Source organism: Ailuropoda melanoleuca, chromosome 13 (genome assembly GCF_002007445.2).
Source record: "Ailuropoda melanoleuca isolate Jingjing chromosome 13, ASM200744v2, whole genome shotgun sequence".
NCBI classification, from domain to species: Eukaryota; Metazoa; Chordata; class Mammalia; order Carnivora; family Ursidae; genus Ailuropoda; species Ailuropoda melanoleuca.
Window position 1 is genome coordinate 69,743,375 of NC_048230.1, and position 22,851 is coordinate 69,766,225.

The window sequence follows — 22,851 nt, forward strand, 5'->3', positions numbered from 1 at the left end:
GAGGTGGCCAGGCCTTTACTTTGTGTTTACTTAACTCCACCTTCATCTCCATCTTGTGGTGACCCTAACCCCCGGGTCGTGGCCACCATCCCTTCTGGCCTAGGAGACCGTGGCAACCTCTTCACTGGGCTTCCCATCTCCAGTCCACCCCCACCAGAGTCATTCCCCGTAAGGGAACAGACAAGGGGCTTTCAAAACACTACCATGGGGACCGCGACTCTGCTAAAACTTCAGTGACAGCACACTGCCTTCAGTTTGAGTTCTTGACTTGGCATTCAAGGCCCTTAGCAATCAGCCCCACTCCCAGTGTGTACAGCCTTCTCTCCCTAAAACACGTACCAGCTGAGCTGGGCTACGGGCAGCCTCAGTCACTCCCTCTCGGCCTCCCCTATCGCCCCCCACCCCATCCCGGTCCACCACAAAACGCCGCCTCAGCCTTTAAGTGGCAGGTCAAAGCCATCAGGTCCAGGTCACCATTCCAGGCCTTGCCCTCCATGCCCTATGCTCTTGGTGGCTCTTCAGCTCACCTCAGTGACCACTGGGTGCTTGCTTTGTGGCAGGTGCTGGGGATCGTGAAATGTCCCAAGCTGGTACAGCACCCAGGTCAGGGGCAGGTAGAGTGCAGATGCCAGGAGAGCTCATAGGTCCTTCCACCAGCTACCACCCCACCCTCTTACCCACTCCTTGCACTTGCCTCTTCACTTTCTTCCCACCTGTGCCGGTGACTCATCTGCACACATTTAAACCTGTCTTGGGGACTGGCCCAGTGCCAGGCCGGGTGCACACAGTCTGAATGGCTGCCACTGCGCTCTGACTCTTGGAGGCCAACACGTACACAAAATCCTTAACACCGCCTCTGATGGGTCAAAACAAAGGGACTGAGAATTAGGTGGCCTTTCAGGAAGTTGTTATATCTACATATACTTTTTTAGACCTCTCCACCCAACAGGAGGCTTGAACTCACAAACCTGAGAGCAAGAGTTGCATGCCCTACTGAGCTAGCCAGGCGTCCCCAGGAGGTTACTCTCAAATATGTAAGCAAGACACCACGCTCCAGGCAGGATACTGAGACGAAGACAAATCCTCAACGAAATCACATACTGGCAGAGAAGCAGGCTGAGAGAACAGCTTCCGTTTACAAAGGCTTCCTGAGCACCAGGCCTGTGCTGGAACAGCTCCCGCATGATCCCATTTCACCTCACAAACCACCCAATGGTGTAGGCATCGTTAGCGCTCCCAGTTTAGAGAAGCAGCAACAAGCTCAGCGAGCAAGCACCCTGCTCCAAGTCCCACCGCTGGATCGACTCCCTGGCACCATTGCCGCTTGCTGTCAAGCATGAACAACGCTGAGGGAGATCTTGGGCGTCCTCTAGTAATGGAAGCCAGCGCAGGGCTGGAGGACAGTGGCAGCTCTAACAAAGGAAGAAAGGAGGCCAAACCTTGGGGCTGCCAGATGGCAGCTGGGGCAGCAAGGAAGATCCATGGGAGCACAGAGGTGAAGGGTGATCTGGTGTGGGCTATCCAGGGCCCAGCCATCAGAAGGTAAGTGGTGGTGGGGCCGAGTCCTCTTCATTTCTGGAAGCCCCCAGGAGGCAACCAGATAATGTTAGCTGCACTCATGCGGCAGAAAGCCAGTGTCGGAAAAGGTCGGTGCGAAGGGGAAAGGAAAAGTTGCTGGGGTGTGCACCCTGGATAGGCATCTGGCTTGTGGGCTGGAGGCACCAGAGGGAGCAAGTCAAGCTCATTCCACAAGAGGGCGCCCGGCACCAGGCAATGAAGCTGTCCTGGGGAACGGGGGAGGGGTGGGTGGTTTGTTGTGGGTTCCCCAACCTTCTAGGGAGGGGGGGACAGCGGAGGAGGGGGTAACCCCAAACCAATACCCTGAAACTCCAGCAGTAAGAAACAAGCACAGACAGGCAAGAGGTGTTCAGACTGATACGTTTGCTCATTCTGAGATTGTGTCATCGTCTCAGGCCAATTACTTCCCTTTATACTGAGAAACCCAAGTCAGTAGGCTCCATACTTGGTAAAGTTTGAAAGGGCTCTCCATTAGAAACCTACCTCCCAGAAGGAACAACTCTTTCCTATTTTCCATCTCCTTGTCATGCACATAGTCCAAGCTTCGCTCGTTTGCAGGTGCATCTGCTATGCTGGTCAGCAGTGCACTGGGAATTTCAGTGATTGTCCTCTCCAGAATTCGATTTTCAAATCTGCCTGGTTAGTTTCTTACTGTTTGCTTGCTTTTTTTCCAGCACCATCTTTAGAAGTTTCTTAGTTACGTTCTGTACCCGATACTAGTATCAAAGTCCCAGGGGTTTAAATCAATTGTTTAACTATTCCTGCTGACTCTTGCTCATAGTGGCTCATTTCCTTGGATGTTTAGTAATTTGGGAGGGCATTTTGTAATTGATAATATCAATATTTTTGGTATTTTGATTTTTCTCTAGAGGATTTGCATTTTTGCTTCTGCCAGACACCAGGAGATACTGCATGCAAGCCTAGAATCATCTTAATTCCTCAGCCCCAGGAGAAGGCAGACATGAGGTAGAGTCTCCAGTCAGATTCTCGTTCCTCGGAGGGGCAGGGTTTTCCGCTCAGTTCCCTTTGCAGATAGATTTTACCCTGCTTGCCTTTTCGTTGAGGCCAAAGCCAATGACCTGGCTTCACGGAAGGTCCCAGATTTGCTTCTCTGTTTCGTAGAGGCTTACACTGCCCCAGAGGCACTTAATCCCTCACACTCCAACTTCTTGAAATTTCTCCTGACCCCAGTTTCCACTTTTGTGTTCAAATACCTTTGTGGTTTTGGTTTACTTTAATTTTTTCTTGGCCTTTGGGGATTTCCTATACTTTCTCATCTGTGACCTCAGCAATGCAGTTAAAAGTACATTCAATGGAATTTATCCAGCATCTGGGTTTTTTATGGTAATGGCAAATATTTTGGTCTACGATTTCTATAACAAATTTAATACTATACCATATTATCACTTGAGTCCCTAGGATCTTTTTTTCAGACTGGATTGCTGACTTGTCTACCAAATGTGCTTTTGTGCTAGGCTGACAGTCACAAGGCTGAGATCCTGTTACTGTTCTAGGTGGTGGACTGTAGCGCTGGGCAGCTGCCCAGAGACCGGCAGTTGGCACCATCTGCATGAAAGATCACACAGCAAAGCCCCCACCTTGCCTTCTGGGGCCATTGCCACAGCCCAACCCTTTCTCCCTACCCTGAGAACACCCCCTTTGCATTTTGGAGGCCAGTGAAGCTGGTGGTGCCAAGAAGCCTCTAGGGCAAGGCTGCTCTAAGTAGTAGGTTTAGGGCAGGGGTGCCTGGGTTGCTCAGCTGGTTAAGCATCTGACTCTTGATTTCAGGGTCGTGGGATGGAGTCCCGCACTGGCCTCCGTGCTCAGAGTGGAGTCCACTTGTCCCTCTCCCTCTGCTCCTTCCGCACTCTCACTAATAAAACCTTAAAAAAAAAAAAAAAAAAGTAGGTCTAGGGCAGAGGCCAGAAATGGGTACTCAGGTGACAGGAGTGAGGATGGGGCCAGGGCCTTGGGAAGTGAGCCTTCAGGTCACCAGCTGGGAAACTGGACTGACAGCCTAAGACTCCATACACACAGGTGTGCATGGGTGTGCCTGCACCAGTCTGGGTCATGTCACAGCGGTTAGAGGACCTCAGAGCCATGTTAAGTACTACACAGGGTCTACTGGAGGCACGCAAGCTGGTGGTGGGTGTTCAGGAAAAGCAGTTTGAACGCACGTTCCACGGATCCAAGCAATGTTCGGTTCTATAACTCTCACCTTGGAAAATTATCCCAAAGAAATAAATCATGCGAAGGAAGACGTTCACTTCAGTATGCTGGACAGGGAAAACTTGAAAGCAATCCAACCGCCTGACAGGAGGTGAAGAGTTGAGAAAATTATAGCCTCAATTAAATCATACAACCACTAAGCAAACGTGAAGGCAACAGTGAACTCACGATTTAACATCAGTGTAAAGGAACAGGAATGAGAGTCTGGTATGTTAAAAATTTCTAAGGAAGTACGTAAGAGCTATTAGAAAAAAGTATCTAGAAGTCCACTACCTTATTTCGCACTTTCTGTGGTTTATTTTCTGTACGAAGATCACTTCACAGTGAAGAGGGCTAGTGAAGCAGGAGTGTCTGTAAGCTGTTGCTGCCCTTGACCGCAGGCCCAGAGTGGGCAGCCACCCTGACTGCGCTCCCCCCCCACCCCACTGCTGGCTTCCCAGAGGCCTAGCAGCTGGACCAGCTCCTCAGCAGTACCTCCGGCTTTCACTCCCCTGGGTGCTCTTTAGGCCATGGCAAGAACCCTGGGAGGCCCCCCACGAAAGGAGGGGAAGTGGACGTGGAAGCCTGCCGGCGCGACGTCTCACAACATGGATGCCACCCCCCTCCCCGTCCCGTTCCAGCCCGAGTCAGAAAAGGAATATAGCCTTTTTATTGACTACTTTTAAGTAGAACAAACTAAATACATATTTAACAGTTTTGGTTCATTTATACAGTACATTAAATAAGTTATGCATGGAGTTAAGTAACAAAAATTCCTATCCGAGTAAAATGACAAAGCACAGAGAAACCAGACTCCCGCATCCTGTGGTGCTTTCACATTCATCATCCCCCTTCAAACCATGCTCAGAGGCATAGCTTTCTATTATTTACATTATTGGCTTTCTTTTATGGATGGAGCTTTTGTAGCCTCATCAGGAACTTGGGAAGCCGTGAAAGTGGACTGAAGGCCGCTGAGCCAAAGAGCACTTTCCATCATTCACCTAATGCTTATTGCTGCTTCTCTCTGCCAACTCCAGTGCAGGGACAGGGCTGCCTCTGCCAGCCTCCAGCCACACACGCCCTATTTGGTATAAGCATCAATGAGTGTACACTGGGCAGCTGCGGGCCGGACCAGATGGGGTCTCCAGGGGAAGTGCCATTTCTGGGCCTGTGGGAGCAAGGGGATTCAAGGTCCACCCTCAGGCCTTCTAACCTTCTCCTGGCTCACGATGGAAAAGGTCACGGCCACCATCATCTTTGGAAATGAGCATGTCAACGCACGTGGGCAAAGAGGCAGGTAATTAATGTTTTGGTTTCACAAGAACTAGATACTCCGAGCTGGAAGGGCCCTATTCAGCAGCTCACCCAGCCCCCCACCCCACCCTGGACAAACTGGCTGTCTGGCCCATGCTGGAACAGTCCAGGTCCCTCTGGCTTTTCTTACATTTGGTTCAAACATGCCACCACCCAGTTCTCTGCAAATAGCTTTAAAAACAAAAACAAAACAAAACAAAAACCCAAAAAAAACAAACCAAACCCACCCCACCCAAATCTAAGTTGGCTTGGTCTACTGACCTGGTTCTGACACCAGTTCTGAAGAAGGCTTCAAAGATGTATTCTATTTTCAATGATTTATTCAATCCGTAATCCCTTCTACAGTTTCCAGGACAAATGGCTACCTGGTCATTATTTATGCTTGCTTTCTGAAGAGCTCACTACCATACAATTCCAATAATGTTGCTGAACCTTCAACTCCATTTGCTGAGATAACTTCTGCAACTACCCAGAACAAGGTCTACACCCTCTGCAAGCAGGTGACAGCCCTGGGGATCAATCTGACTTTGGAACAAGGCCATACCAAGTGAAGCGTAGATTTTCTGTCTAGAAGCTGAAGATGTGCATGCTGACACCGTAAGTGAGGCGCTCCTGGCGGACTAACAGGCCCAGATGGGCAAAGGATGTCCACACTGCAGCCAACATGACACCGATCTGTGCTGGGTAGATGTGTCTGGTTTCCAGACTTAGATCCATTAAGATATGTATGACTCAGCACTGTCCAAGATCCACATGCTCCGTGACCTCAGAGTCACAAGACGGTGCCTGAGTACAGGGGCTAGAGGCCCAGCCCTGGAGCTGCAGGGACCCTCCGAAGTGCAAGTCCCTCTCACCCAACTCATAGGGTGGGCTGCCTATTCCTGAGCAGGTAGAATTAACCAACTTCTTCCCGAGTCCATTTTCACCACTCAGTGGAGTCAGACGTGATGCAGGTGGTGGGGACCCAAAGGAGGACAGAGGGTATGAAGATCCAGCCCTCAAGCATCCCTCAGAACATTGAAAGATGGCTCCCAGTTTGGCCACTTCGGCCTTTTCTGGTTCCTGCAACCATTCCTTGCACGCAGAGGACAGTGAAGTCCCGTCACTCCTCAGCGTCCCTCAGTGGGCGATGCTGAGGACTGGCCTCATCCTCCAGAAGTGCTCTGATGGGCGGGCAGGCATGTGTCGCGTTTGCTTTTCATTTCTACAATAATATCAAAGAGCCTGGGGCTGCCCTGACAAGACCTTCAGGCTTGATCTCCTTGGTCTCTTTGTCCCCTCAAATATTAACTATCAAGGTTGGTCCGCTAAGCAGCCTGATTATATCAAGATATCTGAAGTCTAACTACATGAAAGTGGGGCGTCTGAAGTTGTACTCCGTACCTGGTAGCTGGGATGGCGAGCAAACAGCGGGAACCAAGTGGGAAGCTGGACTCACCCCGGCCCCTGCCACCTCTCCCCCTGCTCCACCCCCAGAGTGCCCCTCTTCCTCCCAACCAGAGAACAGGAAAATTTCAGAGGAGGATGAAGAAGAACGGGATTCTTTACATCTAAATAGGAAGTCTCGAACAGATGCCCTAGCAACCTAGATGTGAAAGTGACCAAAATTAATAGCAAAAGGTCTGAGAACTGAACTACGGTGTGGAGTACTGCCCAGATTCTCAGCTCGGCCTGTGGGCAGCACATGAGCAAAGCAGTCCAGACCAGCATCACAGGAACTCTGCAAGCCACCTGTGGTTAGAGCCACAGCCCATGACGGTCAGCTAGGAGGTGCACACCAAACTGAAACCTTAGCTACAGAAACTGGTACAGAGCCCTTGTGAATAGTCTGTTGGTTTTGGCTCTTTATTCCAACCAGGAAAAACCTGGGCTACCCTGGGTAGTCTTGTGGCCACAAGATTTAAAGAACCTGCCCAGGTGTGCATCTTGCCACTGGAAAGACAGTGAACTGGGGACAGATCCAGTGGGTGCCACGAGATAACCTCCTGCTCTGATTCACAGGCTCTGTCACCTCCTCACGGGACATCCCATGTCTTAATGGAAACGCAAGTCCTTGCCGGGGTCCTCATGTCATTCCTGCTGAAGTCAGGATGCCCCGCCAACTGCTGCAGTCTAAGGAATTCCGCAGTAAAGTAACATTATTCGTTCTCTGGGTATACCCTACTTTATGCAATGGAAATCCAGGTATTTTAAAGGTGCCTTGCACTGAGCTTCTTTGTAAGATAGAAAATCTTTAGGTAAAGTAAATTAAGGACTTAAAAGTTCTCACAGTAAGCTACACATGTATGCGAGGATAATGCTACTATGCTGATCCCTCTTTCTTGATGAAACTGAGACCTTTTATTTCACTCTGGTCAGCACACAGAAGGGAACCATCCAAACCCGGGCTTTCATGGGCCAGCTAGAGCAGGGCCAAACCAACTCACCCCAACTGACTCCTTGGGGCAAGAGGGTGCTGGAGGCCTGGAGATGGACAGAGAGAGCGCCAGGGTCATTGGGGTGCCAACAAAATGCAAATGGCAGGGAAGAATATGTGTGGCAGTTCCTAACATTTTAGAAGGGGTTATAGGTGATGTCATCTTTGGAGAGCCAGGTAAACATCTGGAAAACTCCCCGATGATGGGAAGAAAAATTGGTGAGCCTCTCTCAAAATGGCTGCCACATTTCATGGAACTTTTCTTAGCTCAAAGAGGGAAGATATCGAATAGATAACATAAGGGAAAACAAGAGTGTATGCCTGATAGTAAGCTGACATACTATGCATTATGGACGAGGTTTGAAGAATTCTCTCAGGTCTGGAAGGCTGCTGAGCTGTGACCAGGCCTCTACTGCTTACCCAAGTCCTAGCCACAACATACCACATCCCATGGGACAACCACAGCTTAAAAGGGGCCAAAAACAGACCACGAGAAGAAGATCCACACAGTGATCTGGGCATGTGTGGCCTCGGATAAAAGGGACACAGAACAAGACGACTGTGCAAACAGCCAAGCGGTGACAAAAGGTTCTGCATTTCCAACAGATCACCCATTCAATGATTTGACGATACTAGTTTGGCCAACATGCTCAGAGAGAACAGACTATCCACAATTGAGTCTCATTCTCCTGCAGACCAATCCATGCGCTGGAAACTATTTTCTGCATAAGCAAAATCAAGTAAGAGAGAAAAAAGTGGGTCCCAAACTAAAGTAGCAAGCCAGGTTGGAAAATCTTGTCCAAAATGATCTGTGATGCCTGAAGGAAGTTTTGTTTTTCATTATTACGGGTGCTTTTAGTGAAATGGTGACTTCTTTCCTGTGATTTCTGATAATCTTACCAAGTCTGAACAGCAGGGTCGAGGAGAGAGTCCTGAGTGCTGCTTCTGCCAGCCCAAGTCCTCGGGGGGCTCATCAGTGGCGTCTGCTGAGGGTGGGAATGGGGCTAACGGAGCTAGCCCGTCAGAGGGGATCTCCTCCACAGCCTGCCGTCAGCCTCCAGGCCTCCGCTGCAGGATGGCGGACTAGGAGGCAGTGCACGGGGCGCACTGCCTCCAGCCTGGGGGCCTGACAGTCTCTGCTGCCTCAAGAGGCAAGGAGGAGAGCTGGTGGTCTCCACTGCAAAGGGGCCGGCCATGCCAGTTTCAGCGGGGACAGGAACAGACCTGGAAGCCCAGGGAGGAGGCAGCAGCTCTGGCCAGCTGCCTGTGTGCAGAAAGAATGGCACGCTGGCTCCCCCAAGGACACAGGAAACTGGGGCAAGTGTCCGGAGAGGCCGTGGAGCAGCGTTTGCTGGGCTTGCACCCTTCCTGCCTCCACTTCACTTTTTGCTGATGACCCGACAGCTGATTGCACTGGTTCAAACAGCCAGGCCCCCTGGGCCGTGTTCTGCTGTGCTGTGAGGTCATCAGAGGGAGTGTAGGTTCAGAGTCCGTTGGTGTCGATGGCGGTCACAGAGGCAGGCGTTGAGGAGCGTGAGGTGGTGGCCGAGGTCTTGTCCAGAGCGGGACTGGGCACGCTGCAGTCGGTGGGCCTGGCTGAGGGGCCCCGCCCTCCAGGAAGCAGTGGCCGGCTCTGGCTATGGGGGCTCTGGCCATGCAGGTTCTGGCCACAGAGGCGGTGGTGCCGCTCCCAGTCCTTGTGCTGGCAGAAAGAACCGCAGTACCGTGCAATGTTGCAGCCGCTGCAGGTCTCACTGGCTTTGCGGCCGCAATTCCAGCAGTTCTGCAAGACACAGGCAAGGGTTAGTTGCTTGGATCTCGTGAGGCAGGCTGAGCATCCCCCGTCCCCTGCGCCATGTGGGGAGAGCATGGCGTTTGGAGCCACATACACCTGGGCTTGTCCTGCTTCAACGGCTCTCTGCTGATGTGTGGGAGACACACACGCCTCTCTGAAGTGCCTTCCTCGGTAATAAGAGGCAAACTGCCTGCCATGGGTTGGCAGGAAAGCAAGATGAAGGGTGCCAGGGAAGACGGTGGGAGTTCTCACCCCTGCCGAAGGCACCTATTCATTGTTTTGACACACATTTAATCCTCAGTGACCAAACTAAACTCTGTCCCCGGGTCCCTGACACATGCACACTTTTTCTCTTGCTGCTCTAAAAAGAGGAATGATCTTGATCGTCTCCCTCGACAACACTGGGTCCTTTAAAAAAGTCGCCTGCCAGGGGACCAGGAGTGTGGGCAGTTGTGCAGCTTCTGTGCCGGCTCTCCTTTCAGTGATGTGTCTCATCACAGGTGGGCTGGGGGTCAGAGGACTACTTCTGGCTTAAGGGAACCCCCGAAACATCTCAGAAGGAAGTTTTCCTGCTCCTCTCTGCACTTGCCAAGAGGGCGCAGGTACTGCTGGGCTTCAGCAGAAATACATGGGAGCGGTGGGAGGGGAGAGCGCCGACAGAGAGAGCACTAACTCTGACAGAAGGTAGGAGCCAATGAAACTTGGGTAGAGCTGAGTACAGTCCTGTGAAAGCAGCAGCAGCGGGTCCTTGAACAGGCAGCATTGCGCTTCCCCCATCAACTAAGGAGGGGAGAGTAGCAGCCGCTAGGTGCAGCTCCCGGCACTGCCCTCCAAGTCTGCTTCCGTAGGCGCTCGTTCCGAAGGCTCCCCTGAGGACTCCACGAGTGAGCCTGCACCTGAGGCTGCTGGACCCGCCCAGAAGAGAAAAAGCCTCTGGCACTGACCAGGTGAAACTACCAGGAAGAGGCGGGTTTTGTGGTTTTTTTTTTTTTTAACGAAAGAATTTTTATTTTTTAAATTAAAGATTTTATTTATTTGTCAGGGAGAGAGAGAGAGAGAGAGCAAGCACAAGCAGGGGGAGCAGCAGGCAGAGGGAGAAGTAGGCTCCCTGCTGAGCAAGGAACCTGATGCGGGACTCAATCCCAGGACCCTGGGATCATGACCTGAGCCGAAGGCAGACACTTAACCAACAGAGCCAACCAGGCATCCCGAGGTGGGGTTTCCTTAGGTGTCAGGAAGGACCTGAGCACCAGCTGGCCTCCCAACACCCACCACAGGGTCTCCAGAGTGGCAGAAGCCGATCTGAGGCCTGGCCTGACCACTCCATAATCCCCACAGGAAGAAACACACTGTCCCCAATGAAATCTGGACACCTGCTCAAGTATAAAACAACAGACAAGTGCTTGGGACCATCCAGCCCACCTTTTACAGATGGGACACTGACAGCCAGTAGGCAGGGATGTGCTGAAAGCTATAAATGATTACATGGCTATGTAAAGCCTAGAAGCTGAACCCCGACTCTACTATACTCAAGGTACACGTTTAACTTTGAAGAGCTTACAAAGGATTACACACTCCCTTCTGACACAACAGGCTTCTCAGGAAATACACTCTAGGGACTGCCCAAACATGCCCAGCACCAACACCAGAGCACCAGAAGGGGGAAGAGACCTCTTTCCCAGGAGGCATCTATGGATCCTCAAGCAAACAACACTCCAGAGAATGTCATACTTTTGAGTCTGACAGGCTGACTCCAAACGATGCTTTGGCAGAACATTATCACTTGTGGGGCAGAAATCGGTTGGTTACTGCCTACATGGGGCCGCCGTGCAAACAAAGGACAATTTGTCAGCCCCAGGGTCACCCCCAGCCGAATGAGAGCCTCTACTCCCTCTCTGTCCAAGCCTGCAAGAGCATCTCAAGCCAGGAAAGAGTATTAAACCACTAGTACTTTCACTTTGGCTGCCATCATATATTTATAATAGATTATTTTTCCTGTGTCTTTTTTCCCTGACAACCATGAGGCTTTTTGCCAAGATATAAGGCAAAAAGTGTATTACTGTTATGGTCACCCTTCAGATCAGCATTCCTCAAGGCTGGAACAACACATATGGCCAAATAGTCCTTTGTAGCTAGCAGGACAAGGTTATAAACCTCTTGAGTTACTGGCTAGGGAAGTCACAATGGGGATTCTAGAATTTCCTCTTTTTAAGCACAGATCATCAGTCTCTGCCATTATTACAGGTCTCCCTGCTATCTGGAAGTGCAGCCCTCCTATGAAACCTTTCATAAGCCGAAATGGTATAAAGTGGAGAAACAATTAGCATTAAGTTTATATGGAAAAATTCTGAGTGTTCCCAGACCCAAGTTTTCCTTACTACACATTTTGCTAATGGATGCATAAAATAAATTGAGATAAAGCACAGATGCTCAGAGACCCAGTTCAAAGCTCTTGCAGCTGACTGCTGAAGAGTGGAGTTCCTGGGGAAGGAGCTTGGCGGGGCCAGTCTTGCTGCTCACGCCGTGTGCTGGGCTTGCTGCATAACAAATGCTGCACTATTTTTGCTTTTTGCCTTTTCTCATTAAAGTGAAAATCCTCTTCAGATTTCTTTCAGCGAGTGAGAATAGGTCCTAACATAGGCCTTTTGTAAAAGCAAAGGCATAATGTGAACTTTCAAACAGTGAGGGGTACCTGTAGAACGTAGCTAAGTGTGGCCTGGGTCACCTGTAGCAGAATGACCTGCGACTTGTCAAAATCCCTGGGACCCTTCCCAGGCCTCCTTGACCTTACTGCAAACCTGGCCCAAAGGAGAAATGACTCCCCATCTTATAATCAACTGCTTGCCCATTAGGTTGGCAAGGAAATTCAGGCTGAGGACAGAAGGTGCTCTGTGGCAGAGATGAGGGGACCTTTCACTCCTTCCCTCTGTCCAAGGCATTATAGGGGAGACTCGTGGAGTCTGGCCTCAGAGGAGGCAGCTGTTCTCCAGGAGCAGGAGCTGCCACAGCTTATACATGTACATTTTTACACCATAAAAAAATTCATTCCTACACAGTGCATTGCCGTTTAAAAATACTTCCACAACCACAATCTCAACCTCGTTATATTCTCTAAAAACTATGAGACCAGCAGGACAGGGGCTGCTACACACTCACTACACAGAGAAGGAAACAGAGTCCTTAGGGGTATGCTGCCAGTATGAGGGGGACTGGGACTAGAACTCAGGGTTCCTAACCTCCTGTTCTGGGCTCCCTCCATTATACCCCACCACTTCTCAGAGAATGAGTAAGAAACCTTAGAGATGCCTGCTGGATTTCAAGCAGAATTTTCTGGATGAAATAAAGGGAATTCATCCCTTCTGGTCCAATGAAAACTAACCCAAAGCTTCGGTTCTACTATCACTCCCGTTTTGGAAATAAAGTTTGCTGGGATGGGTGCTGGTGTATGCCTCACCTACAGGTCACTTTGTGCACTGTTTAAAATGCCAGGTCCTTCACAGCACAATGCTATAAACGGGGAGCTGGGATTTAAACCACACAGTCTAGATCCAGAACTCATGCTCTTGGCCAAAATGTTCCACTCCTTTTTTGGAGGTAGATGCAGTTAAAGATAAACATAGATATAAAAGCAGGTAAATATGGATGGCTACAGAGAGAATTAAATACACACAACAGAAACAGAGATGTCACTGCTCAGGAACAATTCTAAGAAAAAGTAGGAGGGGAGAAGGACAAGAAGAGGGTTAATGGGAACTATTTTCATGATTCTGTGTCCTTGCTGGGGTGCTACAAGGAACTTTCCCACATCTTCGGTGAGGGCCACGTGGTAACTTAGACACGTTCCTCTTCGCCTGCCACGCTCGGCACTACTATACTCAGGGGCGTCATTTACACAGAATGAGACAGTAATATTTCTGCTGTCAAAAAAGAAAAAGAAAAGCCAACAAAACCCCCAGTTCTTTACATCTCAACGGATAGATGGATCTGCCTACTTACAGAAATAGGCTTGTTTCAGGACCTTAAAGTTTATCTCAAAGCTGAAAAATGACTGAAATGAAAGTTACAGAAGAACTTCATATTCCAAAGCACTGTTATGATGTTTTAGTCATCTGCTATTTTCTTTTAAGTTTTACTTTTGTCCTAACTGTGGTACAAGCGTCCTGTATAGAAACATCACCATGTGCTGGGCCCTGGGTCTTGGAGAGGTGGGCAGGTCTGCCAGATCGGTCACTTCAATCTACGAAAGACCTACCCTCTCTATAAACAGACCAAATGCTGTAGGGCCCTGCATCTCCTTATCCCTACCCTGGCTTCAGCACTAAGGGATTACATCAGTGAAATTCCTTAAGCCAGTTTCCTCTTTATAAAATCGGAACCCAACAATACCTACCTCATAGGTCATTTGAGGAACGAAAAGGCAACACACACACTTAATTCTGTGTCTCTGGCACCTGGTGAGCCCATTAATCAAAGGTGGTCATCGTAATCATGTAATTCCACAAACTCTGTCTTCTGGGTGAGTTTTCAAAATTGAAACTGACACAATGAGCTGATTTATGTAAAAATATAATAATTAAGAAACAAAATTCTTCTGGTACTAGATAAAAATTATAATCATCTTGTTTAAGAGCTGACTGTTTTCTCTTATTACCTAGCACTGAAGAAGAAAACAGTGGGCTCGGTGACTGCAACTGCCCCAGGCCCCCGGCCCCCAGGCCTAATGGAACTCTGACCTCTGTTGACTCTTCTTGCTCATTTATGACGAGGAAGGCATCTTCCGCAGCCTGCCGTTTGACATCCGCTATGGTTTGCTCCATCCGAGCTCTCTCTGTTGCAATCACTTCAAAGGCTTTTTGCTCTGCCTCGGCAACGGCTTTCTGTACTTCTGACATGGCCTGAATTTTCACCTTATTCACAGCTTCTTCTAGAAGAAAGTGACAGTAAAATCAACTGGCCGAGAAATCTTTTCCCTCCCACTCCCTATCATTTGCAAGAAGGGATGGAGCTGAAATAAGAGGACTTTTCCAAAAATACACAGGGTTTTAACATATGACATACACATTCACTTTTATTCTTATACTGTCTGTTCATGTGCTCATTTGTCTGGTGTGTAGATAGGCAGCGCTGTGCTAAGGGCTGGGAATACCTAGAGGACTAGAATGTAGTCTCTTCACCTACCTGTTTGTGATCAAGTACAAAGGTGGCTTGGGGTCCATGACATATGTCAGTATAAAAGATAAGAATTCCAAGGAAAAAAGTGGTCAGCTCTACAAGTGGTGGGGAGGATCAAGAAAATGTGTCTTGGTTGAGATGGTAGGTGGAAATGAATATTTGCAAAGTCTCGCATCCCATGCTAAGGACTTTGGCTCTTTTTCTGAAGAAAACATAAACTCCTGAAGGGTTCTATGCAAGGAGAAAAGACTGAAAGCAGAGATAGCCTGCAAGAGGCTGGGGCAGTAGAAATCCAGCTGACAGAAGAGACTCTGAATTTAGGCAGGAGCAAGTAGCACAAAGGAAGGGATGAGGCAGAACGAGGCTGGTAGCATCTAAGGGTCTGGAGGTGAAGGTGAAGAATGGTAGTGCTATGAAATGAAACAGGTCATAACCAAAATGCCATGTGGAGGCAAGTGAGAAGAATGACGGGCCCCTGGAATATCCAGGTACAAATGGCCAGGAGGCAGTTAGGTACAGAAGACTGAACTCAGCAGAGAAATGTGGGCTGAAGATACAGATCTGAGTCTGCCAGGAGCCTGGGCTTCCAAAGCCCTATCCACAATCAGTATTACCCCACTTGGTTCCTGATCACTTCCTCCCATCACCACCATCCTGCCTGGTTTCCACAGAATGGATACTCCAAATGGCATACACTACACATTGAGCCTCATCTCCAAGACCCAATGTGAGTGACCGCCTTCTTGGGTCCACAAGACTGGAAAACCCAGAAGCCTAAGGAAACTCCTTTAAGACTTGGTTCTTTCATAGGGCCTAGGCTCAAAGAAGATCTAAACAAAGTGTTCTAGGCTGCCATCCTAGAACTTTCCATCTTATCACTCAAGCCTTACGAAAAGATGTTTTCACTCCAAGACAAGAATGATGCTGAGTTGACAGGACAGTGAGCTCCATGCTTCCTTTACTCTTGGTATCTACACAGGTCCACTGTGGCCCACCACTGCTACCCTTCACAACCCTCTTATTAGTTTCCAGATAGGTGTCCTGAGTCAACATAATAATGCCCTGAAGTATATTTTATCCTCTCAGGTTAAGGGTCAGTCAGTGAGAGTCACAGTTTGAGTAACTACCTTGCTGAAGTCACCTAAGGTCACAGATGACACCATAGCAGAGGAAGGACTCAAGTCCAGCCAGTGTAACACCAAAGTTTGGCTCCTAACCATAGTTAACCAAAGGTACCTTGCAAGCAGGAAATCACTAGTTATCAAGGATATCTTGTGCACGGTAATCTTTCTCTCTACCTTAACAACAATTGCTATCTTCATTTCCCATAATTCTATTACACTTTTTGGTAATACATAATTCCCCATTTCCAACTGCAAAAGTTTTCCCAAGTTGCTATGTAGTTTTCCAAATTATTTTTTTAAGATTTATTTATTTGAGAGAGAGAGACAGTGTGCACAGGGGGAGGGGCAAAGGAAGAGAATCTTCAAGCAGGCTCCAAGGAGCCTGTCTCAGGCTTGATCCCACAACCCATGAAATCATGACCTGAGCTGAAACCAAGAGTCGGACACTTAACCAAATGAGCCATCCAGGTGCCCCCAAATTACTTTTAAAGGCAAAATAATATTTTGTGTGGCTAAGTCTGGATGATACACTTTTGAAAGGAAGAATTCAAAAGCATGAAACACGAATGATTTTTAAGAATTTGCATGTACTGGGGTGCCTGGCTCAGTCAATAGAGCATCAAGTCTTGACCTCAGGGTTGTGAATTCAAGCCCCATACTAAAAATAAAATCTTGGGGTGCCTAAGTGGCTTAGTCAGTTAAGTATCTGCCTGCGGCTCAGGTCATGGTCCCAGGGTCCCGGGATTGAGCCCATGTTGGGCTCCTAGCTCAGCGGGTAAGCTGCTTCTCCCTTTTCCTCCTGCTCGTGCTCTCTCATGCTCTCTCAAATAAATAAAATCTTTAATTTAAAAAAGTGAAATAAAATCTTTAAAAAATTTGCACATCCTCAAGGCTGGTCACACCTAATAATTTCATACAGAAACCTCTAATGAATTATTTAGTGTCATTACCAAGGTCCTCTAAAAATAGGTTAACAAATATATGTCAATAAAGACTCTGGGGGCTAACCAATCAAGGTTGCTTCATCTTATATTTTCCTAAACTGCCAGTCAGAACAAACATTCTACAGTATGTTTATTTGTATTTCTCACAATTTGTTCATATCTTTCATCCATTTGTTTATAATGATCTTGACGCTCCTGAAAGTCTTTATGAAGGACAAGTATTAACTTTTGCAGAAGTAAATTTTATCTCAAGAAAAAAACCAAGAACTGTTACTGGACTACAAAAAAATGGTCCGGGAAAAGGGAATCTATAAGGAGAAGGTGGCTCATGTCTGGACAAAGGCAGAATTAGGGACATGCGGTTAGTTTTACCCACTATCTTATCACAATAGGCAGACCCACCCTCCTTTCAGTCTTCTAGAAAATGAGGCCCACCAAGAACAGTCTTGACAAAGCTGGGGACAATGAAGGTGAAAGGAAGAGCAGAGGGCTGTTCCAAGGCCAGAACAAACCAATGTGGTAGCATGTGAACACAGTGTGTGTAGATTTGAGTGAAGACAACAGGCAGAAATGAATTGAGCTATATACTCAGAAATAAGGCATATAAATAGGGAAGGAAAAGTTGGTTACTTAATGCCTCAGGATGACCCAGCATCCTGGGTCTGTAAGAAGTCATTCCAAATTCCTGACCTGCAAAGTAACGTGAGACGCAGTCCAGGTGTACGTGAAAGCTGGAGGGGGAGAGGCAGGAGCCTAGAGTTCTGAGGAGAAGTTATGAGCCAATGACCTTTCCCCCAAACATGTGCTCCATGCTTGCACACATTAGTGAGTACATGACACAGGCAGATACGTACCAGTTTTTTTCCAAAACTCCACAGGTACATATCCTGTTCCTGGCCTACTATTGAATTCCCGCTGCGAATCTACAGGAGGGATACACAGCACAGGGTTAGAAGCAGTCTATAACCAACATGTTTTATTTTTATGAAAAATTTTAATGAAAAATCAGACCTCTCACTCACCACTTAGAAAGATTCAAAGATACATCTTCATTTAGTGCAAAAACATTCTGATAAGGAATAAAATCAGATTATAAAAAAGTACACTTAATGTTTAGTTTTTTTTTTTTTAAAGATTTTATTTTTTAAATTTATTCCACAGAGATAGAGACAGCCAATGAGAGAGGGAACATAAGCAGGGGGAGTGGGAGAGGAAGAAGCAGGTTCATAGCGGAGGAGCATGATGCGGGGCTCGATCCCATAACGCTGGGATCATGCCCTGAGCCGAAGGCAGACGCCTAACGACCTAACGACTGCGCCACCCAGGTGCCCCTAATGTTTAGTTTTAACACACACACACACAAAGTGGTGAGATTAAAAGTAATCTTCACTTTCTTCTTTTATCTATATGTCCTTATTTTTTCCCTATAACCATGAATGTATTTTTAAGATACTCCCTAAAATGTAAATATAACTACAGATAGATACTTACGTGTGGGTATCCCTATCCAATTTAACCATCCCCATCATGCACACGTCTCTATCGAATGCTCTGCAGACATGTCAGAGAATATGGCTTTTGTTTCTTGGCAACTTTGAATATTTTTGGGCAGGGGGCAACTGTGAACTTTTACATGTGATTTAAGGAGGTTTCCTTTAAAATTTCTTAAAATGCTTATAAACAAATAAAAAGCAAGTAGTAAAGAAACTACTCTGATCTGGAACAGTGCATTTCAAATACACCCTAAAGAGGAGCCCCAGAGGGTTGCTGGGAAGGGCACAAGGGGGAAGGGTGACACACACAGACACACATACACACACGTATGTTTATTGTGATCTTAGGACATAATTTTTTTAAGGAGTGGGTCCATTGAGTTTTTTTTTTTTTTTTTAAATGAGTCAATCCCAATAGACTTCCTCATTTCCTTATGCTTTACTGAGGCTAATCTGAAAAGCAGATTTTATGCTCTGAATACTCACCATCCATGGTGCAAAGAGGAATCAGGGGAACAGTCAGTGTGGCAGGGGAGGGCAGCCTGGCATGAAATGTTTGCCAGAGGAGCATTTTATAAATGGTTACTCCTCATGAGAATGCCTGGGAACTGGCTGTAAGCTGGTCTGGGACAGGGAGGGAATCTCTCCCATTCCAGGAGCTATCAGCACAAAGAACTTACTTCTATATGCCCCAGAGAGCTAGGAGGGGGTAATGAGGCTTTTTAAAATCGTGTAAAATACAAATAAAATCACCATTTTAAAGTGTGTAATTCAGCGACTTTTAGTACATTCACAATGTTGTACAGCGATCCTCACCAGTTCCTGAACATTTTCATCACCCCAAGAAGGAACCCCACAGGTTTAAAAAATTGACAGTACTAATACTTTTTGCGACACTGGGCTCTCTAAGAAGTGCTACTACTGTCAATAAAAAGCAAAGAGAACGGCTCTCTTCAACATGGGTGAGGTTCCTGATTCACACAAGCCATTTGTCAAACACCTAGAGACTTAAGGATGAAATATGGGGAAAAATCGAGAATCAGAGGAATCAAAGTGACACAAGCTGAAGAAGGCAGTGGATCAATTTCAATGGAATCTTAAGAAAAACCAGTGAGAAAAAAGGTTTGAGTGTGTAGACAAGCTACCATTGGTATTAAATGATAGAAGAAACACTTGTTTACCTGTGGGGATGTGGGGGAAGTCCTGCCTGACCAACCAAGGAAAAGCCACTTCAGTTATCATGTGCCTTGGTCATATCCTTTGTATCTGCCCAGTCCCCAGTATTTTATTTCTCTGACAGATGTTAAAGGTGAGATGCACTTGACCCTAAAGGAACTTCTCCGCTTACACAAAACATAGCTGCAAATGAGAGACATTTTCATGGTATTTCTGTAACTATTTTTATACCTCTAACACAGAAAGGAACAGAAATCAGGATTTTGAGCTGGTTCACTAAGAAAACCAGAGTCTCAGAGGCTACTGTAATCAAAGGCAAGACAGATAATGCAAATAAATTGGTTAGAAATGGGCCACGAATGGTACTGTGGTTATGAAGGAGAATGCTCTACTTCTTAGGAGAGCGTATCTACCTACCTACCTACCTACCTGTAACGGAGCGAAGCAAATATGGCAAAATGTGAAAAACAGGTCAATCTAGGTACAGGACAAATATGTGCACTTTTAACATTTTTATGTGTTTGATAGACTTCAAAATACAAAATTGGGAAAAATGTTAAGTATATGTATAGAAAATTGTTAAGAACAGACTAATTTGCTAATAAGTGAGCCTAGGGGAGCAGAAGAGAAAAGTGGGTGGCGGCAGGATTTTCACAATTTATATGTTTCCATATTGCTTGCCTTTTTTACCATGCAATCCATTTAAAAAAACTTATTTTAGAGAATAAACAAATAAAAATATCCAAGAAAATAAAGTCAATCTAACATCACCAGACACTAAAACACATTCTAAAGGTGTACTAATTGCAAGTTTGACAAAGTGGTAAACCTAACGGCTTAAGAGTATGTGCTGGCTCTGGAATGCCGTGCTTAATCCTGATTTACTAGTAATGGAACCACTTTGGCCAACTTTTTAATTTATTTAAGCCTCAGTTTTGCCATCTGTCAAAGAATATAAGAGCAGTTTCTATACCTCAATAGCTCTGAAAACACACGTGAAAGGTTTAACACTGGCTAGAACATAGTCAGGGCCCAGATAAACTCTATTACTGAACTTGATAACTAATAGAGTTAGAAAGATATACAAAGAAAACTAAGTATTCAACAAAATGGAGTATCAGATAATTATATAATCTCAGTATCTAAATGATGGGTATTCATTATTTGATGGTAGGAAAATTTAAACGATTTGGGAAATTTTAAGTTAGACAGCTAATACCCAAACAGACAGACTTGAATATGAAATAGATGAAATGTGTTGTACATTGGATGGGGATCAAGATCAAAGAACAAACTATAAAGGGAAGTGATGGATTTGATTCCATAAATATTAGTTATCTCAGCCATCAAAACAAACCAAGATGGGGTGGGGGAGAAAACAAAAACAAAACCAAGATCAAATGAACACAAAGGCCTATATTCACAACCTATTAATTTTATAGCTAAGAATATATCCTCAGGGAAAAAGGCAAGATGTTTGAAAAATCATTACATATAAAGATTTTAAATATTAAATTACTCATCGAAAAACAAAAACAAAACAAGCAAAAAATAGGTAACGTTCAACAGCAAAAATGGCATAAAGAAATGATAGTATATTTACATGGTAGAATATTGTATAGTTATTGAAATTATGCTTGTAAAATCTTTAATGATGTGAGAACATGCTTAATACAAAGCCGTAACAGGATTCTCAGATATGTTTCAAAATTCTTCAGGGTGGGATGAGGAGCTAATGAATTCTTTCGAAGCTTTTGTATTTTCTACAATGAGCCATGTAATTTCAACTAAAAAATGATGCTTACCCCATGAGACTGCTCTGGGATACATAAAGGAATGGTTCTCAACTCTGGGAGCCCAGGTCCCATCTCAGTCCAATTAAATCAGAATCCTGACGTGAGGCCAGGGCATCAGCAATTTTCCAGAAGTGCCCAGGTGGAATCTAATGGGCACTTAGGGTTAACCACTGAAGAAAAGTGCCTGACTTACAATCTGGTGTTCATGAGTAAGGTCTTCCAAACCATACTAGGAGCACAACCCCTCTGTTGGTCTTACGTATTTTCTATTCTAACACTGGTAAAGTCTCTTCCTTCCAGTATTGCTACATCCTGTTTTTTCCGTTGTGGGCATTACTGACTGACCAGCCATTTCGTTCTCTTTTAACCCCCACCCCCACAACACCCCAGACACATTCACAATTTCTTCCCCTACCATTCCCCAGATAGAGATACTCAAATTGTCACACCAGTAGTCAACACTCACAGTAGAATGTAAATGCTAATCACAGCTGAGTCATGTGGTTCAGATTCTAGGAATCTCTGTATCTTCCTTAACACATTTTTATTTTTTTAGGAGTTAATAATTGCCTTGTTTAGTCATGTGCTAAGTTTCTCATGTAATTATTTCTCATTCAATCTCAACTTCTCTTCCTCCTGTAGAAATACTTTATAAATTTCATTTTCTGAAATCTCCAGCAAGCTTTTGGGCTGTTCCAGCCTCAAATGCTTTCTAGGCTTGCTGTACCCTGTTGCTTAGGACACTCCCTCACCAGGTTAGGGATTTCCTTCTGTTCTCAGAGCTCTCTCTTTTTAAAGATTTTATTTATTTGAGAGAGAGTGAGGACGAGAGAGATCACTGAGGGAGAGAGAGAAGCAGACTCACTGCTGAAGGCAGCCTCCTAACCAACTGAGCCACCCAGGCGACCCTCCCTCTGTTCTTAAGACAGGTCCTGTTTAATCAATTCCAGGTCTTCTACTCTGGTTTACTTCCCTCTTTCAGGGTATATCCTACTCAACTGTGATACCATGATAAAGGGTAGACAGGAGGTACGTTAAAAAAAAAACATTATTTTAGAGAGAGGGAGCAAGCGAGAGCACGTGAGAGAACGCGCACCAGCAGGGAGAGGGGCAGAAGGAGAGAACCATCAAGCAGACTCCCTGCTGAGCAAAGAGCCCAACATGGAACACAATCCCAGGACCCAAGAAATCATGACCTGAGATGCAACCAAGAGCCTGATGCCCAACCGAGCCACTCAGGAACCCCAGGAGGTACATTTTTTGAAAAACCGTGGGTTGTTAATCAAACATTTAATGGTTTTGGTCTAGTACAGAATTTTTTTAAAAGACTAATTCATTTATTTTAAAGGGAGAAAGAGTGTGCGTGTTCGAAACCAGGAAGGGGGGACAGAGGGAGGAGAGAGGATCCTAAGACTCCATGCCCAGTGTAGAGCCCCACCTGGGGCTCGATCCATGAGTGCAAGACCATGACCCCAGCCGAAACTGAGAGTCGGATGCTTGACCGATTGCACCACCCCAGTGCCCCAGGTCTAGCACAGAATTCTAAGTTAAAATAACTTTCCTTCAGAGTTGTCTTCTAACTTTCAATGATGCTACTGGTATTTCTTTCTTCTACAGTGTTGTTTAATTGGTACACTGGTTCAAGCTGGAATATTGGCTTTCAGTTCTGGATAATTAAAAAAAAAATTTTTTTTTTTAGTAACTACACTCTCTGCTGTCTACCATGGTTTCTGAAACTCATTTGATTTGGATTAGATGACTAACAAGTTCATAAAAATATTAATGCATGGTTTGGTGAAAAAATTATACAATGAACATCCATAAACCTACAGGTC

The 22,851-nt window shown here is 46.2% G+C and overlaps 1 protein-coding gene across 8 annotated transcripts in view; it reads right to left on the reverse strand.

Annotated features, from left to right (window-relative positions):
- Nucleotides 1–4,440: 4,440 nt before the first annotated feature.
- CBFA2T2 (CBFA2/RUNX1 partner transcriptional co-repressor 2) overlaps nucleotides 4,441–22,851 on the reverse strand; it is a 157,980-nt gene continuing 139,569 nt past the window's right edge. For 7 of the 8 annotated variants that reach the window (XM_034641438.1, XM_034641442.1, XM_034641440.1 and 4 more), the window contains 3 exons: nucleotides 17,406–17,474; nucleotides 14,045–14,235; nucleotides 4,441–9,299 (listed from right to left, as the gene is read on the reverse strand). In XM_034641438.1, coding sequence (XP_034497329.1) covers nucleotides 9,000–9,299; nucleotides 14,045–14,235; nucleotides 17,406–17,474 — 560 coding nt within the window. In that variant the 3' untranslated portion in view covers nucleotides 4,441–8,999. The remainder of the gene's footprint in view (nucleotides 9,300–14,044; nucleotides 14,236–17,405; nucleotides 17,475–22,851) is intronic. The other variant, XM_034641439.1, reaches the window with a different exon arrangement.